At 37.4% G+C, this 20,544-nt stretch overlaps 1 protein-coding gene across 3 annotated transcripts in view; it reads left to right on the top strand.

Moving 5' to 3' along the window:
* Window positions 1-20,544, top strand: part of HERC2 (HECT and RLD domain containing E3 ubiquitin protein ligase 2) — a 188,814-nt gene that overhangs the window by 119,585 nt on the left and 48,685 nt on the right. For all 3 annotated transcript variants that reach the window (XM_076004890.1, XM_076004889.1, XM_076004891.1), the window contains 14 exons: window positions 3,141-3,331; window positions 4,223-4,328; window positions 4,418-4,509; window positions 7,277-7,452; window positions 7,714-7,825; window positions 11,304-11,385; window positions 11,491-11,634; window positions 13,121-13,211; window positions 13,526-13,703; window positions 13,891-13,972; window positions 14,057-14,228; window positions 15,018-15,162; window positions 16,586-16,811; window positions 19,746-19,917. In XM_076004890.1, the coding sequence (XP_075861005.1) occupies window positions 3,141-3,331; window positions 4,223-4,328; window positions 4,418-4,509; window positions 7,277-7,452; window positions 7,714-7,825; window positions 11,304-11,385; window positions 11,491-11,634; window positions 13,121-13,211; window positions 13,526-13,703; window positions 13,891-13,972; window positions 14,057-14,228; window positions 15,018-15,162; window positions 16,586-16,811; window positions 19,746-19,917 (1,969 nt within the window). The remainder of the gene's footprint in view (window positions 1-3,140; window positions 3,332-4,222; window positions 4,329-4,417; window positions 4,510-7,276; window positions 7,453-7,713; window positions 7,826-11,303; window positions 11,386-11,490; window positions 11,635-13,120; window positions 13,212-13,525; window positions 13,704-13,890; window positions 13,973-14,056; window positions 14,229-15,017; window positions 15,163-16,585; window positions 16,812-19,745; window positions 19,918-20,544) is intronic.

Below are 20,544 nucleotides of genomic sequence, written 5' to 3'. Positions count from 1 at the left end.
CCATCTGTTTTTTAAGAAAGGGGGAGGAATTAGAATAGATAGGTTTGCTTGTATTTCTATAAAGAAACATTAAAAGAATCTCAAGAAACTAATTAGTGTTTAGTTGCATGGAGTATGGAATTGGTTAGATGGAGAATGAGTCTTTTTATTTGTATGCCTTTTTTTTTTTTTTGAGACAGAGTCTCACTTTGTTGCCAGGCTAGAGTGAGTGCCGTGGCATCAGCTCACAGCAACCTCAAACTCCTGGGCTCATGTGATCCTCCTGCCTCAGCCTCCCTAGTAGCTGGGACTACAGGCATGCACCACCATGCCTGGCTAATTTTTTCTATGTATATTAGTTGGCCAATTAATTTCTTTTTTATTTATAGTAGAGACGAGGTCTTGCTCTTGCTCAGGCTGGTTTCCAACTCCTGACCTTGAGCAATCCGCCCGCCTCGGCCTCCCAGAGTGCTAGGATTATAGGCGTGAGCCACCACGCCTGGCCTGTATGCCTTTTTTATATTTTCTATTGTGGCGAAATATATATAACTTAAAATTAGCCATTTTAATCAGTTTCTGAGTTTACAACTTTGAGGTATTAAGTACATTAAGTTCAGTGCCACACAACCATCACCACTATCTATTTCCAAAACTTGTCTGCTACTCCAAGCAGAAACTCTGTACCCATTAAACAATTTGACTTCCCCAATTCCCCCTTTCCCAAAACTTGTCTGCTACTCCAAGCAGAAACTCTGTACCCATTAAACAATTTGACTTCCCCAATTCCCCCTTTCCCATTCCTGGTAACCTTGAATCTACCTTTGGTCTCCATGAATTTGACTACTTCAGGTACCTCATCTAAATGGAACCATATAATATTTATCCTTTTGTGTCTAGTTTATTTCACTTAGCATAATGTCTTCAAGGTTCATCCACATATGTCAGAACTTCATTCATTTTGATGGCTGAATAATATGCCACAGAATGTGTATACCATGTTTTATTTATCCATGTATCTATTAATGGACATTTGGATTATTTCCACCTTTTCGTTATCATGAGTAGTGTTGCTGTGAACATTGGTATCTGTTTGAGTCCCGGTTTTCAAAACTGTTGGGTGTGTACCTAGGAGTGGAATTGCAGGGTCATATGGTAGATCTTTGTTTAATTTTTTGAGTAACTGCCAAAATGTTTTCAACAGTGGCTGTACCATCTTACATTCCCAACAGCAGTGTATGAGTGTTCCAATTTTTCTACATCCTCATCAGCACTTGTATTTTCTGTTTTTTATAATATGGCCATCCTCGTAGGTGAGAAGTGGTATCTTGTCATGATTTTGATTTGAATTTCCCTAATGTATATGATGTTGAGTGTCTTTACAAAGGGTCCTTTCTATCCCTTCTTTGAGGAAAATGTCTTTTAAATCCTTCGCCCATTTAAAAATTTTTGATGTTGAGTTGTATGAGTTATTTATATATTTTAGATATCAAAACCTTATTAGGTAAGATTTGCAAATATTTTATTCCATTCTATAAGTTGTTTCGTTCTCTTGATAGGGTCCTGTGATGCATGAAAAGTTTTGATTTTAATAAAGTCCAATTTATGTACTTTTTTCTTTTGTTGCCTATGCCTTTGGCTATTTCTTTGAGTTTATTGTCAATTTAAGTAACCATTGCCAAACCCAAAGTCATGAATATTAGTCTGTATGTTTCTTTCTAAGAATTTTATAGTTTTAGCTCTTAAATTTAGCTCCATATTCCACTTTGAGTAACTTTTAAAAATATGGTATAACCTAAGGGTCCAACTTCACTCTTTTACACGTGCATGTCCAGTTTTCCCGGCACCATTTGTTGAAAAGACTGTCCTTTCTTTATTGAAGAAAGGTCTTAGCTCCCTTGTTGAAAATTAATTGACCATAGAAATAAGGATTTATTTCTGAGCTCTCAGGTCTGTTCATCTCCAACCTTCTTTAGATTCTGGTTTTGTAATTCATTACTATCTCATTAATTCTGATACTTGCAAGAGGATTTATTCATTTTTGAATGTTTTGTTTGGCTCTTCTTGTCTTCAGTGGGGAAGGCTAGTTGAATTTCTAGATTTGCCATTAATGCAAGTGGAAATAAGTTTACAAATTTGTTTTTTGCTTTGTATTTATAACAGCTTTTTAAAAAAATTATTACTGTTTTTTTTGAGACAGAGTCTTGCTCTATTGCCTGGGCTAGAGTGTAGTTGCGTCACCATAGCTCACTGCAACCTTCAACTCCTGGGCTCAAGCAATCTTCCTGCCTCCGTCTGCCAAGTAGCTGGGACTATAGGCAGGCACCACCATGCCGAGCTAATTTTTCTATTTTTTGTAGAGACAGGGATCTTACTTTTCTCAGGCTGGTCTAGACCTCCTGACCTCAAGCGAGCCTCCAGCCTCAGCCTCCCAAAGTGTTAGGTTTACAGGTGTGAGCCACCACACCTGCCCTGTATTTATTAAAGCATTTTTTTTTTTTTTTGAGACAGAGTCTCACTTTGTTGTCCAGGCTAGAGTGAGTGCCGTGGCGTCAGCCTAGCTCACAGCAACCTCAAACTCCTGGGCTCGCGTGATCCTTCTGCCTCAGCCTCCCGAGTAGCTGGGACTACAGGCATGCGCCACCATGCCCGGCTAATTTTTTTTTATATATATATCAGTTGGCCAATTAATTTCTTTCTATTTATAGTAGAGACGGGGTCTCGCTCTTGCTCAGGCTGGTTTTGAACTCCTGACCTTGAGCAATCCGCCCGCCTCGGCCTCCCAAGAGCTAGGATTACAGGCGTGAGCCACAGCGCCCGGCCATATTAAAGCATTTTTAATAAGAATAGTTTCTGTGAGCATTGTTAGTGAACTTTTCCCACAACTTGTTTGTATCCTTTTTGTTTGGAAATATATTAATCTGCTATTACCTGAGAGATTTTAGTGAACCATGTCATAGTATTATATAGACTTCATCTCATAAATTGGTGTAAAATATCTTGACTAGATTTTTAAAGCCATTTTTGGCATTTATTAGCTCCTTTTACTTTGAAAACTTTTTCTTGAAGTAGCTCATAAGTGTGTAATATTCTTGATTTCCTTATCATGAAGCTTCTGCCCCAGCTCAGCAAGTATTAACTCTCTTTTTGACCACATGAAACAGGACAGTCAGCAGTATTTTGTGGCCGTTCTGGAAAACAGCTGAAGCGTTGTCACAGCAGTCAGCCTGGAATGTTGCTGGACAGCTGGTCCCGCATGGTGAAGAGCCTGAACGTGTCATCTTCGGTGAACCAGGCATCTCGTCTGATTGATGGCAGCGAGCCCTGCTGGCAGTCATCTGGATCGCAAGGGAAGGTAACGTGCAATAGGGATACATCAGGAAGCACTTTTATTCACATAATTTTGCATTTTAGATTTTCAAAATGAACTTTGAAAAACTTGCAAAGTTTTATCGATGACACCTGTTAGTACTCAGTTTATATTTTAGTTCATAAGTTATTTCAAAGTTACAGAGTTATATGCCATCAAGGTTTTTTTGTTGTTGTTGTTTGTTTTTATTTTTTTATTACGATAAGGTCTTGCTCTGTCGCCCAGGCTGGAGTGCAGTGGTCTCATCATACCCCACTGCAAGCCCAGCTCCTGGGATCAAGTGATCCTCCTGCCTCAGCCTCCCAGAGTGCTAGGATTACAGGTGTGAGCCATCTTGCCTGCCTTGGTTTTTATTGTCAGAGATTTTAAACAATATGAGTAACAGATTTTATCTAACTGACCAATTGATAGAGGATGTAGTGGTTTTTATTTGTTTGTTTGGTTTTTTTCCTGTCCTGCATAAAATGTATGAATTCAGATTTTGCTTCTATTGAGCTTTGGCGTGCTATTGTGATCTCACTGATGGGTGGGTGTTCCTCATGTGGGCACACAGGTCAGACTGGGAGACGGGGCTTTTCTCCATCTCAACTCTAGTGTTTCCCCACCTACTCCTTGGTGGGTATAAAGGGACCAGTCTTGGTTAGGCATCTATAAATACATTGTTTCTGGGGCTTAGAGTGAGACCGTCCTCTAATGAGCAAATATAGTGGGGTAGAATATTCTTATTTCTGTCAGGGTTAGAGAAAATTCTTTCTCTTTCATGCCACATTTTATATTTAAAAAATCTCATGTAGATTCAAGCTTCAGTGATACTATTGTAGAAGCTAAAATATAGGTAAATTTTGCTAACTGAAAATGTGTGTTTTTTTTTTTAAGCATTGGATTCGTTTGGAGATTTTCCCAGATGTTCTTGTTCATAGATTAAAAATGATAGTAGATCCTGCAGACAGCAGCTACATGCCTTCCCTGGTTGTAGTGTCAGGTAATTGAATTAGTTTATTCAGAAAGAAGTATCTTTTATCATATAATAAAAACTCCTTTGTTTGATTCCTTTATCCTTTTTTTTCCTAGGTGGAAATTCCCTAAATAATCTAATTGAACTAAAGACAATCAATATTAACCCTACTGACACCACAGTGCCCCTTTTAAATGACTGCACAGAGGTAAGTAAGTAGCTATGGTAGTGTACTTTGATATGATTTGCAAATGACAAGAGAAGTGACTTGGCTATTTCTGTACAAGAATTGAGCCCAGTTTTTCCCCCTTAATCAAAATTGATTGTATTTTTAAATTTTAAAACAAACATTTTATACAACTTGAATTTGTTGCTTATCAGATCAGCTTGAAAAGGAAACAAAATAAATTTTATTCTCACTCTCTTAGTAGCAAAGATATACATGGTAAGTGTTCCTAGCAAAAATCATTGTCAACCCTTTCAGGTTGCTGTTTGCATCCGCATGTTTTTGTTTTCATTAAATATCTTTTAGTTTCTGGTGGTTTTTCTGATTATATGTGTGATACTGAAATTGCTTTTTTGTTGTCACACATTGGCATCAAGGGCTAAACTTGTCATGAAGTGGCATTTTTTTGGTAATAAGGTAACTTTCAAAATGAATCCAAATATATTGTATCTCTTGAAAATTCTGAGAGAGTCAAGGAGGGTTCTTTTAACAGTACTCACACACTAGAGATCAGTGAGACTGTCTTTCTCAAATCTTTCAGTAAATCTTTGTACAGGATGTCAGCACTATTTTAATACATTAAACATATTTAAAATAAGGCTACCTATCCTTTTGTCTTGTGAGGACTAGTTTAATTGGTACAATGATGGTAAATAAACATATCAAGTATTTGATTTTTAATTCATCTAAAGTTTAGTACAGATGAGGTGTTTTTAAATTACTAAATGCAGTTTACCATTCTTTTTTTAAAGTTTTATTTTATTTTTAATTGAGAAATAATAAACTATATGTTTTGGGGGTAAAATATGATGTTTTGTTACATGTATACTTTGTAGAATGATCAAATTGGGCTAAAAACATATCTGTCACCTCCATATTTATCATTTCTTTTTGGTGAGAACATTTAAAATTCTTTCTTTTAACCATTTTGAAATATACAGTACATTATTATTCACTATAGTCACCATTTATTCTGGCATGCCATTGAACTATTTTATGATATACTGATTAATAATACCAATGGTGATAATAAATAAATAAGCAAATTATAAAAAAGAAAGATAATATTGAGGTTTTCTGAGAAAAGACAATAATGAATTTTAGTGCATTTTACTGTTAACCTATTGCTGGGTAACTGAATATAGCCTGTAGCATGTGTTATAGCACAGAGAATGTTTGTATTTCAATCAAATCAATAAGCACATAATTAAATCAACAACTAAGATTATAAATTATAAAAGATATCTTTACTTTAATCTGAGAAATTTTCAATTCAAAACAATTTATTCTGTAATATTCAATAAGTACAAAATATCATATGTTGTCTATGAGAAATATGAAGCATTGTGAGCAAATGGAATACTCGTGACCTAACCAACATCCCCCCAACCAACTGAAGAACTGGAGTATACCATTCTTGTGGAGCTACAGGGATCTTTTAGCATGGCCTTTCCTATGCAATGATTTGTTATGGAAATTCTCTAACATATAACCAAAAATAGAAAGTATATTGAAACCCCATGAACGTGTCATCCAGCTTCAACATTTCTCAACTTTTTGCATTTTCATTCCCTCTCTCCCGCCTCATTTCCCTCCTCAGCAAGTCCTAGATGTGATCTTATCTCAATAGCACTTACATCATTTGTCATTTCTAATAGGACTTTAAAAATTATATAACCTCAATACCATTATCACATCTAATAATTATTCTTTAGTATCATATATCCAGTGTTCAAATTTTCCCAGCTATCCCATAAATGTTCTTTTGCAGTTGGTTTACATGAATCATGATTCAAATCATGTGTACACTTTGCACTTCATTTATCTTAATTCTCTTGGTTTTTCTTTGCTAAGAAAACTGGGTAATGTTTTCCTGTAGCATTCTTCATATTCTCAACTTGGCATTTACATCACCATGATAGTGTTCAATTTGTATTTCTTATGAAATAGGTAGATCTTGAGGTTAGATCAGGTCCAGTTTAAACAATAAAAAGTAATCATTAGTGTTGTGTGCTTCCTGCTCATCAGTTTTTGTTCACATGAAATACAGGGATAGAAGAAGATTGTCAATGCCATGACAAATACAGTCTGCTACATAACAGTGGGGGGCATTCGCAGGACAAATAGACTGATTTACAACAAATGAATGGAAAAGGGGTAACAGTTGTATCTTGTTTGTATCCTGATTTGAATAAGCCAACAATAAAATTACATTTGTGACATTATTAGAAGAGGAGATCAGAATATGATCACTGTATAATATTAGATGACGTAGGAATTATTGTTTGAGCTATGATAATAATATGTTGATATGTTTTCAAAAGCTCCTTAATTCAGTGATACATGCTAAAGTTTTGAAACAACGTAATGCCTGGAATTTTCTTATGATAATCTATGTATGAACAAGATTGATCGTATGCTGATAATTGTTGAATTGGGTGATCGGGTCATGAAATTCTTTGTACTACTCTTCATTAATTTATGTATATGCAAATACTTAATATGTTTTAAAAATTATGAAGCTGTGACTACCTGACATTTAACCTCAGCCTCAAGGTAGACACATTTGAAGGCAAACTTTTACTCAGATGTAGTTGCATTAACTTTGACTAACTCAGTTGGTATTTCCAGAACTTCAGTCAAGAAGCTCTAACTTTGCGCACATTTCCATGTCTCAAATGTCCTAAATGTTAAAGTATTTAATGTGTTCGATTCTAAAAAGCCTATAGCTTGTTGTTTTTGCATTTAGTATCACAGGTATATTGAAATTGCCATAAAGCAGTGCAGAAGCTCAGGGATCGATTGTAAAATCCACGGTCTCATCCTGCTGGGACGGATCCGTGCGGAGGAGGAGGATTTGGCTGCAGTCCCTTTCCTAGCTTCAGACAATGAGGAAGAAGAAGATGATAAAGGCAACAGTGGAAGGTAAGAGCTGTTTGTTATTGGTACTTAGTTATCTTCTGCCTTACTTCAAAATTCTCACTTTCAGAAGTAAATATTTAATTAGAGTATATTTCATAATGATAGTAGTTTTATGTCCATAAAAATAGTTGGTAAATTTTAGTTGAGTGTTTCTCAACTAAAGTGCCCAGCAGACTGAGTTCTTGAGCTTGCTTTTCTTTTTCTTTTTAAAATGTTTTATGCTGAATAACCTCTATTTTTTGTCTTTGTTTTACCTTTGGCTAGCCTTATCAGGAAGAAGGCTGCAGGGCTGGAATCAGCAGCTACGATAAGAACCAAAGTGTTTGTGTGGGGACTGAATGACAAGGACCAGCTGGGCGGGCTGAAAGGCTCTAAGGTATGGCCTGCTGCCGCAGGACAGCTCACTGGTGCCTCTGCTGAAGACAGGCTCTGCACAGCCACAACTTTTTTGAAGTTTTTATAATCGTTTTACCTTCTATATATTGTTTTTTAAATTAACTTGTTGAAGTAATTCTTTACACGAACCAATAGACATTATCATTAGTTTCTGAGGACAGCCTCTGTCCTTAGAAAATAGTACACTTTAGATAGAGTTGTATTATTGCTGTCTTATAAACTAGAAAGTAATCTTTTGAAAAGATTTGACAAATGCATAGATGAAAATTATAGACTATAAATATACTTATCTTGCCTTTAATACAAGAAATATGTTTGCTCACCATGAACAAAGCAATGTGTAAAAATGCCATAGTGATACAGAGATGGGAAAGATGTGATTTCTGCCCGCTAGGACTTGGTGCCTGAGGTACTTCGTGTGAAACAGCTTCTGTAGAGAGAGAATGCTTTGTGAGCACAGAGAAGCGAGCATAACACAAACATACATGCGCACACACACACACACACACACACGCGCATACACACTTTTATTCTTGAGGGGCTTGTGGGTGGACACCTTCATGTTCTCATTCTCCATGTTAATATGTCTTGAAACTGTGTGCAGAAAGCTGTGTCTGTCACAGCTCACAGTGCACTTAATCCTGTCAGGACTTGGATGACAGGTTAATTTGTATTTTGAGTTGCTTAGAAGAAAAAGACCAGTCTTTTTTTTTTTAGATTAAGCATTGTGGCTGATTTTTTTTTTTTTTCAGAGTCTTTAAAGAGTAGATATAGCAGATGATACATTTGAACTAGAGTTCAGTGTCCCTTATATTACAGAGTATCTCTTATATGAAGAGCTACAGAAAAATTCCTCCAAAGTGTAGTGCCCAGAGACAGTTTCTCTCTTCAGATGAGCACTTCTGCTTTCTTTTAGTATTCTGTGCGGTATCACCCCTCTTAAGTTCCCTTGTTGCCTGCATTGCTAAAACAGTAAGAAATAAAGGTAGAATTCATATTCAAACTCTCTCCTTTTTAGGTGCAGCTAATTCTGATCTTTATTTGAGTGGTCTTGAATTACATTTGTGTTTTGAGGCATTTGAGCTCTATTTGGAAGTGGGAAATGGGCAGTAAACTGGGATAGTACAGGACTGTCCGGGGTCCATGAAGTGTGGGCCCTTGCTAGGAGCCCATGACCTTGGTTACTATTGAACATGCAGTTTTCATATGAAGGACAATCAGTGCTCCACTCTTGTGATGAAAATGCTTTCTTCCACTGCAGTAGTGGTGGCCTGATAATTTCTGACAGATGGAATCATAAAGGTTTCTTAGACAAAGGGCCCTAAGAATTTGAAATTAAATTATACCCATCTACAACATAAAGTTTAAGCACATAATTCTTAGAGATGTCAGAGTCAAAATCAAAGAGAATGAGCATGGCATGACTTGAAATAAAATATAGTTTACCTGATGTTTGCTTTTATCTTTACACTATGCATATAGTTGTCCCTTGTATTGATGGGGGATTTGTTCCAGGACCTTCTGTGGATACCAGAGTCCACAGATGTTCAAGTCCCTGATACAAAATGGTGTAGTATTTGCATATAACCTAAGCACATTTTCCCAAATACTTTATAATAATAATATCTCTACATTACTTACAATACTGAATACAATAAATGCTATGTAAATAGTTGGTATGCTGTATTGTTTAGGGAATAATGGCAAGGAAAAAAGTTTGTACTTGTTTAGTATAGATGCAGATTTTTTTATTGTTGTTATTAAAACAAAGTCTTGCTCTGTTGCTCAGGCTGGTCTCGAACCCCTGGCCTCAAGCAATCCTCCTGCCTTGTCCTCCCAAAGTGCTAGGATTACAGGTTTGAGCCACCTCGCCTAGCTGAGATGCAATTTTTTTTAAAAAAATATTTTCCTTCCACAGTTGGTTGAATCCACAGAACCCATGTTATGGATAGCCGACTGTGTTTTATTTTTGACCTTCTTTTATGGAAATGTTCAAACATACCCAAGTAAAATGAATAGGATCATGAGCCCTCATGTCCCTGGTACCAGCTTCAAAAGTTACCAACAGCTGCCTAGGTTTTTTTCCTCTTTATTTTCTCTACCCCAATCCTGGTTTATTATAAAGTAAATCTCAGTATATCATTTCATCTTTAAAATACTTTAATATGTATCTCTAAGAGATAAGAACTCCTTTGGTTAATATAATCATACAGATAAACAGTACAGTTGTGTGTCGCTTAAGGACAGGGATAAGTTGTGAGAAATGTGTCAATAGGCAATATGTTATGGGAACATCATAGAGTTTGCTCATATAAACCTAGATGGTACAGCTTACTACACCTAAGCTATATGATACAGCCTATTGCTCCTAAGCTGCAAACCTGTACAGCATGTTACTATACTGAATACTATAGGCCACTGTAACACAATGGTAACTATGTATCTAAGCATATCTAAACATAGAAAAGGTACATTGAAAGTACAGTATAAAAGATAAAAAATGGTACATCTCTATAGGGTGTTTACCAGGAATGGAGCTTGTAGGACTGGAAGTTACTCTGGGTGAGTCAATGAGTGAATGGTGAGTGAAGGCCTAGGATATTACTGTGTGCTTAAGATACACTAAATCTATAAAAAATATTTTTCTTTCTTCAATAATAAATTAAGCTTAGCTTATTGTAAATTTTTTACTTTATAAACCTTTTACTTTTTAAAAATTTTTTTGACTTTTATAATAACATTTAGCTTAAAACAAAAACATTGTACAGCTCTATAAAAATATTTTTCTTTATATCCTTACTATAATTTTTTTTTTATTTTGTAAATTTTTTGTTAAAAATGAAGACACAAATGCACACATTAGCCTAGGCCTACACAGGGTCATGATCATTAATATCACTGTCTCCCACGTCCACATCTTATCCCATTGGAAGATCCTCAGGGGCAATAACATACATTAAGCTGTCATCTCCTATGATAACCATGCCTTCTTCTGGAATACCTCCTGAAGGACTTGCCTGAGACTGTTTTACAGTTAGCTTTTTAAAAATATAAGTATAAGGCATACACTTTCAAAGAATGATTAAAAGTATAATATAGAAAATACATAACTCTGTAATACAGGCATTTATTATCAAGTTTTATATATCATACATAACTGTGTGCTAGACTTTTATATGACTAGCAGCCCAGTAGGTTTGTTTGTACCAGCATCATCACAAACACTTGAGGAATGGGTTGCACCATGACATTGTGATGGCTAGGACGTGACTAGGTGATAGGAATTTCATAGCTCTATTGTAATTATAAGGGACTACATCATATATGTAGTTCATCAATGACCAAAACGTCATTATGCAGTACATGACTGTAATTTCTTGTATAATCTAATAAGGTTATTTATAAGTTTAAGAGTGCAAATGTAATTTTTTTTTCTTTTTCAATAAATTCTATTCCAGATAAAGGTTCCTTCATTCTCTGAGACTCTGTCTGCTTTGAATGTGGTACAGGTGGCTGGTGGTTCTAAAAGTTTGTTTGCAGGTATGATTAATATTTTAAAAATTTTAAATTATACTAAAACAACAACAAAAAAACAGTTTTTATGTTGTGAAAAGTCAGTTTTCTCCTGGCTCTCCTCCTTTTCAGTGACTGTGGAAGGGAAGGTATACGCCTGTGGAGAAGCCACAAACGGCCGGTTGGGGCTGGGCCTCTCCAGCGGGACAGTGCCCATCCCACGGCAGATCACAGCACTCAGCAGCTACGTGGTCAAGAAGGTGGCTGTCCACTCAGGTACACGTCCAGTGTCAGCAGTCATGTGCAAAGAAATATGTCACTCCTACTCTGCAAATAACTAGGATCCTTAAATAATTTTCCCTAAGATGTTCTTGTATTCTTTTTAAAGTTTTTCCTTAATTAATAGGAATAAAAATTGGATAATATAAATCTCTGAGTAGTCTAGAATTGAATTATCGCTACTAAGTGAGGTTTTTTGGAGAATAGCAATTGGCATTTCAGGCGTATGGGTGTACCCCTCAAAGGATGGGGTTTTAGTCTTGGAGCCATGGTTACAGGTCCATAGTATCTGTGAAATCATGAAGTTCTATGCTTACATAGGTGTTGTTTTTCTGGGGAAGAGTCTGTACTTTTCATTAGATTTTGAAAAGTGTCTGTGAACCCCAGTAATAAGAAAGAACCTTTAAAAGAAAACACACTCCTTCAATTCAGGAAACCTTAATTGAGTGTTATTTTCAAGAGGTGTGCTAAGCCTCTAGGAATGGAACTGAATTACATACAAAGCTCAATTTATGCCTGCACTGAATAGTGTTAGATGTAACCCTGCATGAAAGGAAATCCGAATGATAGTGGGTTAAGCCAGATAGAATTTTACTTTTCTGCTATGTAAAAATCCAGGGTAGAGTGGTGGTCAGGGTCTGGCAGCTCTGTGTCTATGAGGAGTGCTAGCTTTTCCTGTGTACCTCGTGGGAAGCTGGCCCTACAGTTCTAGCCCTCAGGCCTCAGGCCCAGGCCTGGAGGGCGAGGTAAACCTCAGACGCATGCCCTGTAAGTCCACACATCCTCTCTCCAGAGCCTTCTGAAGTCCTTGTCACTTCTCTCACATCTAGGTTGCCATCTCCTATGTACAGGGGAGGCTGGGAAGTGTGTTTTTTAGCCGAGCACATTGTTGTCCCTGATAACATAGGAGCTCTGTTGGAAAGGAGAGGGGAGAGTGAATGGTGAGGAGACTAGGAGCCCAGTCCGCCACACTATTCTCAGAGACCAGGAGCCGGCAGGGACTCGGGTATATGAGAGGACATGCCTTTAATCCTGAAGTGGGCTGTATGGACTGGGAGAATATTCCATAGTGGGAAGGAGCATGAGCTGGTGTGTTTTGGGAAGAGTTAAACATAGGCATTAATTGCAAATGATTAAATAATTCCATTGTTGGAGTGCATTTCTCAAAATCTTAAATTGCATTATATTTACAAGTTGCCTAATCACAAATTATTTTTACTTTTTCCATTAATAATTAGCATTATTTTGCCTCTTCTTTGCAAATTCTTTCTAGAGTTAAATTTTGTAGTTTGATGAAAATTCACTTATTTGGCATAATATGTCACTAGAAAGCTTTCATAATAACTAAAATGTTGATCCCACTTACTCATTTATCTAACACATACTCATTGAGTGTATGGTACAGGTCAGGCAGAATAAGTAGTTATGCTGTGGAATTTTTGTATACCGCCTTTGGCAGCCCAAGTCTGTGTGAATGTTGCAGGTGGCCGGCACGCTACAGCTTTAACTGTCGATGGGAAAGTGTTTTCATGGGGTGAAGGTGATGATGGAAAACTTGGACACTTCAGCAGAATGTAAGGATATTTTCTTCAGTCTTATTTGCTAATAAGAAACTATTACTGATAACAATAGCAAATGCCTTTTGATAGTTATTTTGCAGAAAATTAAAATAGGATAGATTATTTATGGAAATAGATTTAAAAAATTTTTTTTAAAAATATGGATTATGTGATTTGGCCTCATATATTCTCCTTTAAGGTTTGATTGTGAAATTGATCTGTAGATCTTTATGTTAACTACATGTGGATCAGGGTAGATGCCTTTGTTTTAACCTCATCTTTAAAAATGGATGGATTGATTATAGGGAGTTGCATTCATCTTGTTTTAGGAACTGTGACAAGCCAAGGCTGATAGAGGCCCTGAAAACCAAGCGTATCCGGGATATCGCCTGTGGGAGCTCACATAGCGCGGCTCTCACGTCCAGTGGTGAACTGTATACCTGGGGCCTCGGAGAGTACGGCCGGTTGGGACATGGGGATAACACGACACAGCTGAAGCCCAAAATGGTGATTATACACATTTTTGTTGCTTGCAGAAAGCTTACCATCTGATGATTTCAAGAGAAGATAAGCTTTGAATCTAGGAAAGTTCATAAAAGACATATGCATTATTGGCTTTCAGTCTGTGGAAAAAATTTCCTTTGCTTTCTCAGTGCCTGTGCTTGATTTTGTTTTTAAATTTGTAATTGAGTAGGTGAAAGTCCTTCTTGGTCATAGAGTAATCCAGGTTGCGTGTGGAAGTAGAGATGCACAGACCCTGGCTCTGACTGATGAAGGTGAGCCCTGTCAGGATTGTAAATCCCCGGGTGGGTGGGAATATTATGAAACGCCAGCCTGACATATGTTTTTTTTAAACCTAGGTTTGGTATTTTCCTGGGGTGATGGTGACTTTGGAAAATTGGGCCGGGGAGGAAGTGAAGGCTGTAATGTTCCCCAGAACATTGAGAGACTAAATGGACAGGGAGTATGCCAGATTGAGTGTGGAGCTCAGTTCTCCCTGGCTCTCACCAAGTCGGGAGTGGTGTGGACATGGTACGTCAACTTCCTCAGTGTCTCTGTGAATCTGTGCTTGTACAGGAGCGTGCAGGGAGCCTTGGCCTCACCATCTGCTTATAATGTGATTATAAACTGTCATATTCTTACTCCTAGGCATCTTTGTCCTTTTATTTATGTTCAGTTGGGATTAGTGATACTATTACAAGAAGAAATTTCTCATTATAACTGGGTTATTTTAGAATACTAGAGAAATGTTAGCCCACCTGCCTTACCTGTTTGGGTGAGGTTTTTGTAAAGGACTTTTTCCGCTTTCTTACTATTCCAGAAGCCTAAGGATAAAATGAGAGCAAAACACATTTCTGAATCCTTTGATCCTGGAAAAATTCATATATATTTCTTGTAAAAGCTTATTTTATTAGAGTGCAAAGGAGTGAGTGCTCAGACTGACCTTGGACAGCATGTCAGGGCTTTGTGCCAGTATCATGACCATAGGCAGCTTGGGAAAGACATACACCAGATGGGGCTTTGGAGGGGTGTTTGTGGTTGTGTGTCTTGTTTTCAGTCTTTTTATATGAAAACCTACAACAATAACTTAAGTATTATAAAACACATATTACAGTATTAAGGATTTTGCTAGCAGAATTGATGAATTAATTTGAATTAATGGTGAACCATTTTAGATGTAAGTTCAAGGACCTTGGATGCTGTGTATGATACTATCATTGAGCTGGCTCTAAAAGATGTGAGACAGTGAGTGTTTTCTTGTGTAGCATTGCCAGACCATAACCATAATGAGTAATACTTGCTCTGTTGATGTCCTCTCAGGGGGAAGGGCGATTACTTCAGGCTGGGCCATGGCTCTGATGTGCACGTGCGGAAGCCACAGGTGGTGGAAGGACTGAGAGGGAAGAAGATCGTGCACGTGGCTGTAGGGGCCCTGCACTGCCTGGCGGTCACGGACTCAGGGCAGGTAAGGCTGCAGGTGGCCTGGGAGTGGCACCATCCTGAAGTGGTGATCACCACATAGCCCTTGTCTTTCTAAAATTTTGACTCTTAATGAAATCAATCTTACTACTTGAAGAACCATGAAGGCTGGGCGGTGTTTGTTTTGTTCACTGGTGTATCTGCCCTTGACAGCACAGGTTGGGGGTAGGGCCCTTAGAGAAGAGTTGTGCCCACTCTAAAGTCCACATGGAAATGTGAAAAGATTTTTATTGTTGCAGGCACTCCTACTGCTGAGATACTAGCAAGATTTTACTTTAGAGATTTGATAGCTGATGGGGAGTAATACATACCTCATTTTAGAAGTAAAGTTAATGCTTGACAAATATTACTCATTCTTTTCCTTTGAGAGGCATATACCCTGACTGGCTCATGGGTGTTATTTTTTTAAATTTATTTACGAAAACAAAATCGGTGTATTGCTTTTTAATCAAGATGAATTATACTGTATAATTCTATCAAGCAAAGAAGCAAATTACCTGAAAAGTGTTTTAATCATTTGTCTTTACAAAATAAAGGGAAAAAAATATTGTGCTTAGTTGAAGGCGGGACCATCCTTGCATCCTGTAACAAAACAGAATAGATGAGTTAATTGAATTTACATTAAGCAAATACTCATTTATAGCCATTGGTAAGTGAAAGGCTGGAAATTTACTAGGTGCTCCCAGTGGGTGGAGAAGGATTTGTCAGACAAGGTTTAGGATATACAGAAGTACAAAATTTATTTATTTTCCCAAGAAAGAGAGAGAGAGAGAAGGAGGAAAAGGCCACGGCACACAGAGGAAGGGAGGAAGTGCTGGGTAGCTGAGGGAAAAGCTGTTTAGAGTTTTAAAGGGTAAAAATGACTTTTTTCCCCTCTGCTTCAGCAGGCTGATAAGAGAAGTAGTGGCACAGTTGTTGCAGGTGTTCTTTATTTTCTCTCTTTTCTCAGTGAGACCAGCTTATCTGAGTCCTTAAAATCTGTTTTTCGGCAGGAACTGAAGCAGAGTGGGAAAGGGGAGTTCACACCCCTACTGTCCACTTGGGGCTCTTCAAGACTGAGAAAGAACTCTTAGGGATAAGATAAAAGTTAGGCCACAGGTGTTTAATCAAACAAAACAAAGGGCAGTTGTGGGATGAGTTTATTTCTCCTACTTTTTGATAGATTATTTTCCTCTGTTAGGTAGGTTATTGGTAAGGCCACCTTTCAGTAAGCATTCATGGTTAAATTTTCTTCAGAATTATAAGTACACTGATGCCATCTTGTAAGATTGTGGAATAGTTTGTTTTCATCTGTAAGAGCTCAATTCTTTCAAGTACCATGGTTTATACTTTAAGCATTTTGAAATAAATTTAAAGAAAATGTCCTGAAATGTTTGAAAACTGGTAAGTTTTTTTTTCCTCCCAAACAGGTGTATGCTTGGGGTGACAATGATCATGGCCAGCAGGGCAATGGCACAACCACGGTTAATAGAAAGCCCACACTAGTACAAGGCTTAGAAGGCCAGAAGATCACGCGAGTAGCTTGTGGGTCATCGCACAGTGTAGCATGGACAACTGTCGATGTGGCCACACCCTCTGTCCATGAGCCTGTCCTCTTCCAGACTGCAAGAGACCCTTTAGGTGCTTCCTATTTAGGTAATACAAATTTGTATCTTCTCTGCCATCCTACCGTAGGTTACAGCAACATAATAGATTTATTTAGTAGTGCCGACAGATTGGACATTGTGTGTTAACTGCATTATGAATTTAAAGACGTGGAAGAATTATTATGTAGTCTCGTACAATTTATACATGCCAGAATGAAAATTTTAGAAGAAAGTATGTTGTTGATTGTTGTATTTAAGATCAGGTAAACTCTGGCAGTGCAAACCGAAATTTACCAATAATAAGTACTTGAGAGATATAGGTACTGTGCTGGGCTACTTTGTATTTTTTAACAGCTTTCTACAGATAAAACTGACAAACAATAAATTGCTCCTATTTAAAGTATACATTTTGATCAACTTTGACTCCTGTCTTCTCCACTCCAGTCTAAATTGCTCAGTCTCATGTATAGCTCTTTTCATGTCACATTATATGTATAACCTTTTGAGTTTGACTTTTCCTACTCAGCATAATTCTCTAGGGATTCATTCAAGTTGTTCCTTTTTATTACCAAGTAGTATTCCATCATTTAACTATTCACCTATTGAAGGACATTTAGATTATTTATAGTTTTTGGCTGTTATAAATAAACCTGCCATGTCATTCAGATACAGGTTTTTATGTGAAAATAAGTTTTTATTTCTCCGGTATAAATGCCCAAGAGTGATTGCTGGGTCCTGTGTTTGTTGGGAACTTGCTAATCTGTTTTCCAGAGAGGCTGAGCCATTTTGCATTCTCATTAGCAGTGGGTGAGTGATCTAGATTTTCCCTTATCCTCACCACTGTTTTTTATTTTAGCCATTCTGATAGATGTGTCATAAGATATCTCATGTGGTTTTAATTTGTATTTCCCTTATGGCTAATTGTGTTAAACATCTTTTTTTTTTTTTTTTTTTTTGAGACGGAGTCTCACTTTGTTGTCCAGGCTAGAGTGAGTGCCGTGGCGTCAGCCTAGCTCACAGCAACCTCAATCTCCTGGGCTTGAGTGATCCTTCTGCCTCAGCCTCCCGAGTAGCTGGGACTACAGGCATGCGCCACCATGCCCGGCTAATTTTTTTATATATATATCAGTTGGCCAATTAATTTCTTTCTATTTATAGTAGAGACGGGGTCTCGCTCTTGCTCAGGCTGGTTTTGAACTCCTGACCTTGAGCAATCCGCCCGCCTCGGCCTCCCAAAAAGAGCTAGGATTACAGGCGTGAGCCACAGCGCCCGGCCTAAACATCTTTTTATGTGCTTATTTACCACCCATATCTCTTCTTTGATAAAACATGTCTTCGTGACATTTTCTAAGTGGGCTTTTTTTAGCTGTTACGTTTAGAGTTCTTTATATATTCTAGATGCTTCTAGTCCTCTGTCAGATAAATGTTATACACATGTTTTCTTCTTGTCCATAGCTTGTCTTTTCATCCTTTTTCACAGAACAAACGTTTTAAAATTTTGATAAAGTCTAATTTATCAGTTTTTTTCTTTTATGGATTGTACTTTTGATGCCAAGTGTGAGGATACTTTTACCTAGTCCTAGATCCTAAGGTTTGTCTCCTATGTTTTTTTACCAGAAGATTTATAGTTTTGTGTTTTATAGTTAAGTCATGATCCTTTTTTTTTTTTTTTTTTTTTTTTTTTTTTTTTTGAGACAGAGTCTCACTTTGTTGCCCAGGCTAGAGTGAGTGCCATGGCGTCAGCCTAGCTCACAGCAACCTCAAACTCCTGGGCTTGAGTGATCCTTCTGCCTCAGCCTCCCGAGTAGCTGGGACTACAGGCATGCGCCACCATGCCTGGCTAATTTTTTATGTATATATCAGTTGGCCAATTAATTTCTTTCTATTTATAGTAGAGACGGGGTCTCGCTCTTGCTCAGGTTGGTTTTGAACTCCTGACCTTGAGCAATCCGCCCGCCTCAGCCTCCCAAGAGCTAGGATTACAGGCGTGAGCCACAGCGCCCGGCCATGATCCATTTTTATTTAATTTTTTATCAGGTGAGAGATTGGGTTGAGGTTTGGTATTTTTGCCTATAGGCGTCTGGTTATCCCAGCACCACTGTTGAAAGGCTGTCCTTCCTCTACTGAATGGCTTTTGCACATTTCTCAAAAAATCACTTGGGCATATTTGAATGGTTGTATTTCCAGGTTCTATGTTTTATTCCATTGATTTTGATGCCAGTACCACACGATCTTGATTATGTCAACATTATATTTTTTGAAATTGGATGGACTCTTTTGTCCCCCATTCTTATTTTCTATTTCCATTCTAGCTCCTTTGCTTAAAATTTATATAGTTACATATAAATTTTAGAATAATCTCGTTGATATCTATAAAGACTCTTGTTAGACTGATAGAAATTATATTAAATTCGCTTATCAGTTTGAGTGAGTTGACATGGACACACCTCCTGGCTCTGCCTGGCTCTCTCCCTCTGCTGAGGCCTGGGAACTCTCTGGGCAGTGATTTGGGATGTGGGTCTGGTCAGACTTTGTTGTTGAACATCTACTCTCTCTATTGTTTTGGATTCTTTTTTGTTTTGCTTCCCAGGGGTAAGTAAATACAGGTAGCTATTGTAGCATTTTCATAGCTTATATATATAACATAAATTGTTGTAATTGCATTTTGTGAAAGTATCTACATCTTTTTGCAGTTATAGTGAAACTTTGCTGAAAATAGCTTCTTTATGGAAGTATAGATAAGTGGGTTTTATTTTTTTTTTTTTTTATTTTTTTTTTTTTTTAAGCTGTTACTTCTGATGGAAGATAAGTGGGTTTGAAAAAAAACTTTGAAAGACCATTAATGAGCCTAATACAAACTCGGTGAAATAGCAAAATGCAGATTGCAGTATGTTTTGGAACTAACCTAAAAGGCCAAACTTTACAGAAATAGGGCAAACTGTGATCTTAAAAACAGATTCCAAATTTTATTTTCCTTTTTTAGGTGTGCCTTCTGATGCCGATTCTTCTGCTACTAGTAATAAAATAAGTGGTACAAGTAATTCTAAGCCAAATCGCCCTTCTCTTGCCAAGATTCTCCTGTCGTTGGATGGAAATCTGGCCAAACAGCAGGCCTTATCGCATATCCTTACAGCACTGCAAATCATGTATGCCAGGTAGGCTGGTGTGCTAAGTTTTGAAATTCTGAAATTATATAAGCTTTGGGTTTTTGGAATTTTTTGGTTAATCAAATGTCTACAAGAATGTTGTATTATCTTTAAATGCTGTGTTTTGTAAGTCACATATCCTTTGATAGTGATTTGATGGTATCTTTGTGCTTGTTTTAATGGGCATTGAAATATGAATCAATAAACCAAGTTGAACATTTTTGTTACTCTTTTTGGTCATTAAACTCTAAGCATTAATATTTAGAGAAGAGAGGAAGAATTATTTGGTACTAATTTACAGTGATGTAAGACATCTTAACATCTCCCTCACTGCCTGGATAAGGCACGGTTTGATAAGTACAGTCTTTTACAGTATTTTTCTGCTGTTTTCTCACAGCTTAAGTGAGTTGCTCATTTATTAACATATCATGGGTGTGGACCCAACAGGTACACTTACCTATGAACATTAATTTCAGAACAAAGCCTGAGTCCATCTTTGAGAGGACGTTTAGTCTTGCTACTAGCATGTGGCACACTTTCAGTAAAAACAGGTATGCCCAATGTTCAGTTCTAAATACTAATATGCTTCATGTTCCTCAGGCTCTGACACCCCAGGAGGGTTTCTTAGGGAGAGAT

The sequence above is a fragment of the Microcebus murinus genome, chromosome 7, assembly GCF_040939455.1.
Source record: "Microcebus murinus isolate Inina chromosome 7, M.murinus_Inina_mat1.0, whole genome shotgun sequence".
Taxonomy (NCBI): Eukaryota; Metazoa; Chordata; class Mammalia; order Primates; family Cheirogaleidae; genus Microcebus; species Microcebus murinus.
The sequence above is the reverse complement of the archived record's forward strand: the minus strand, read 5'-3'. Positions and strand labels throughout refer to the sequence as shown.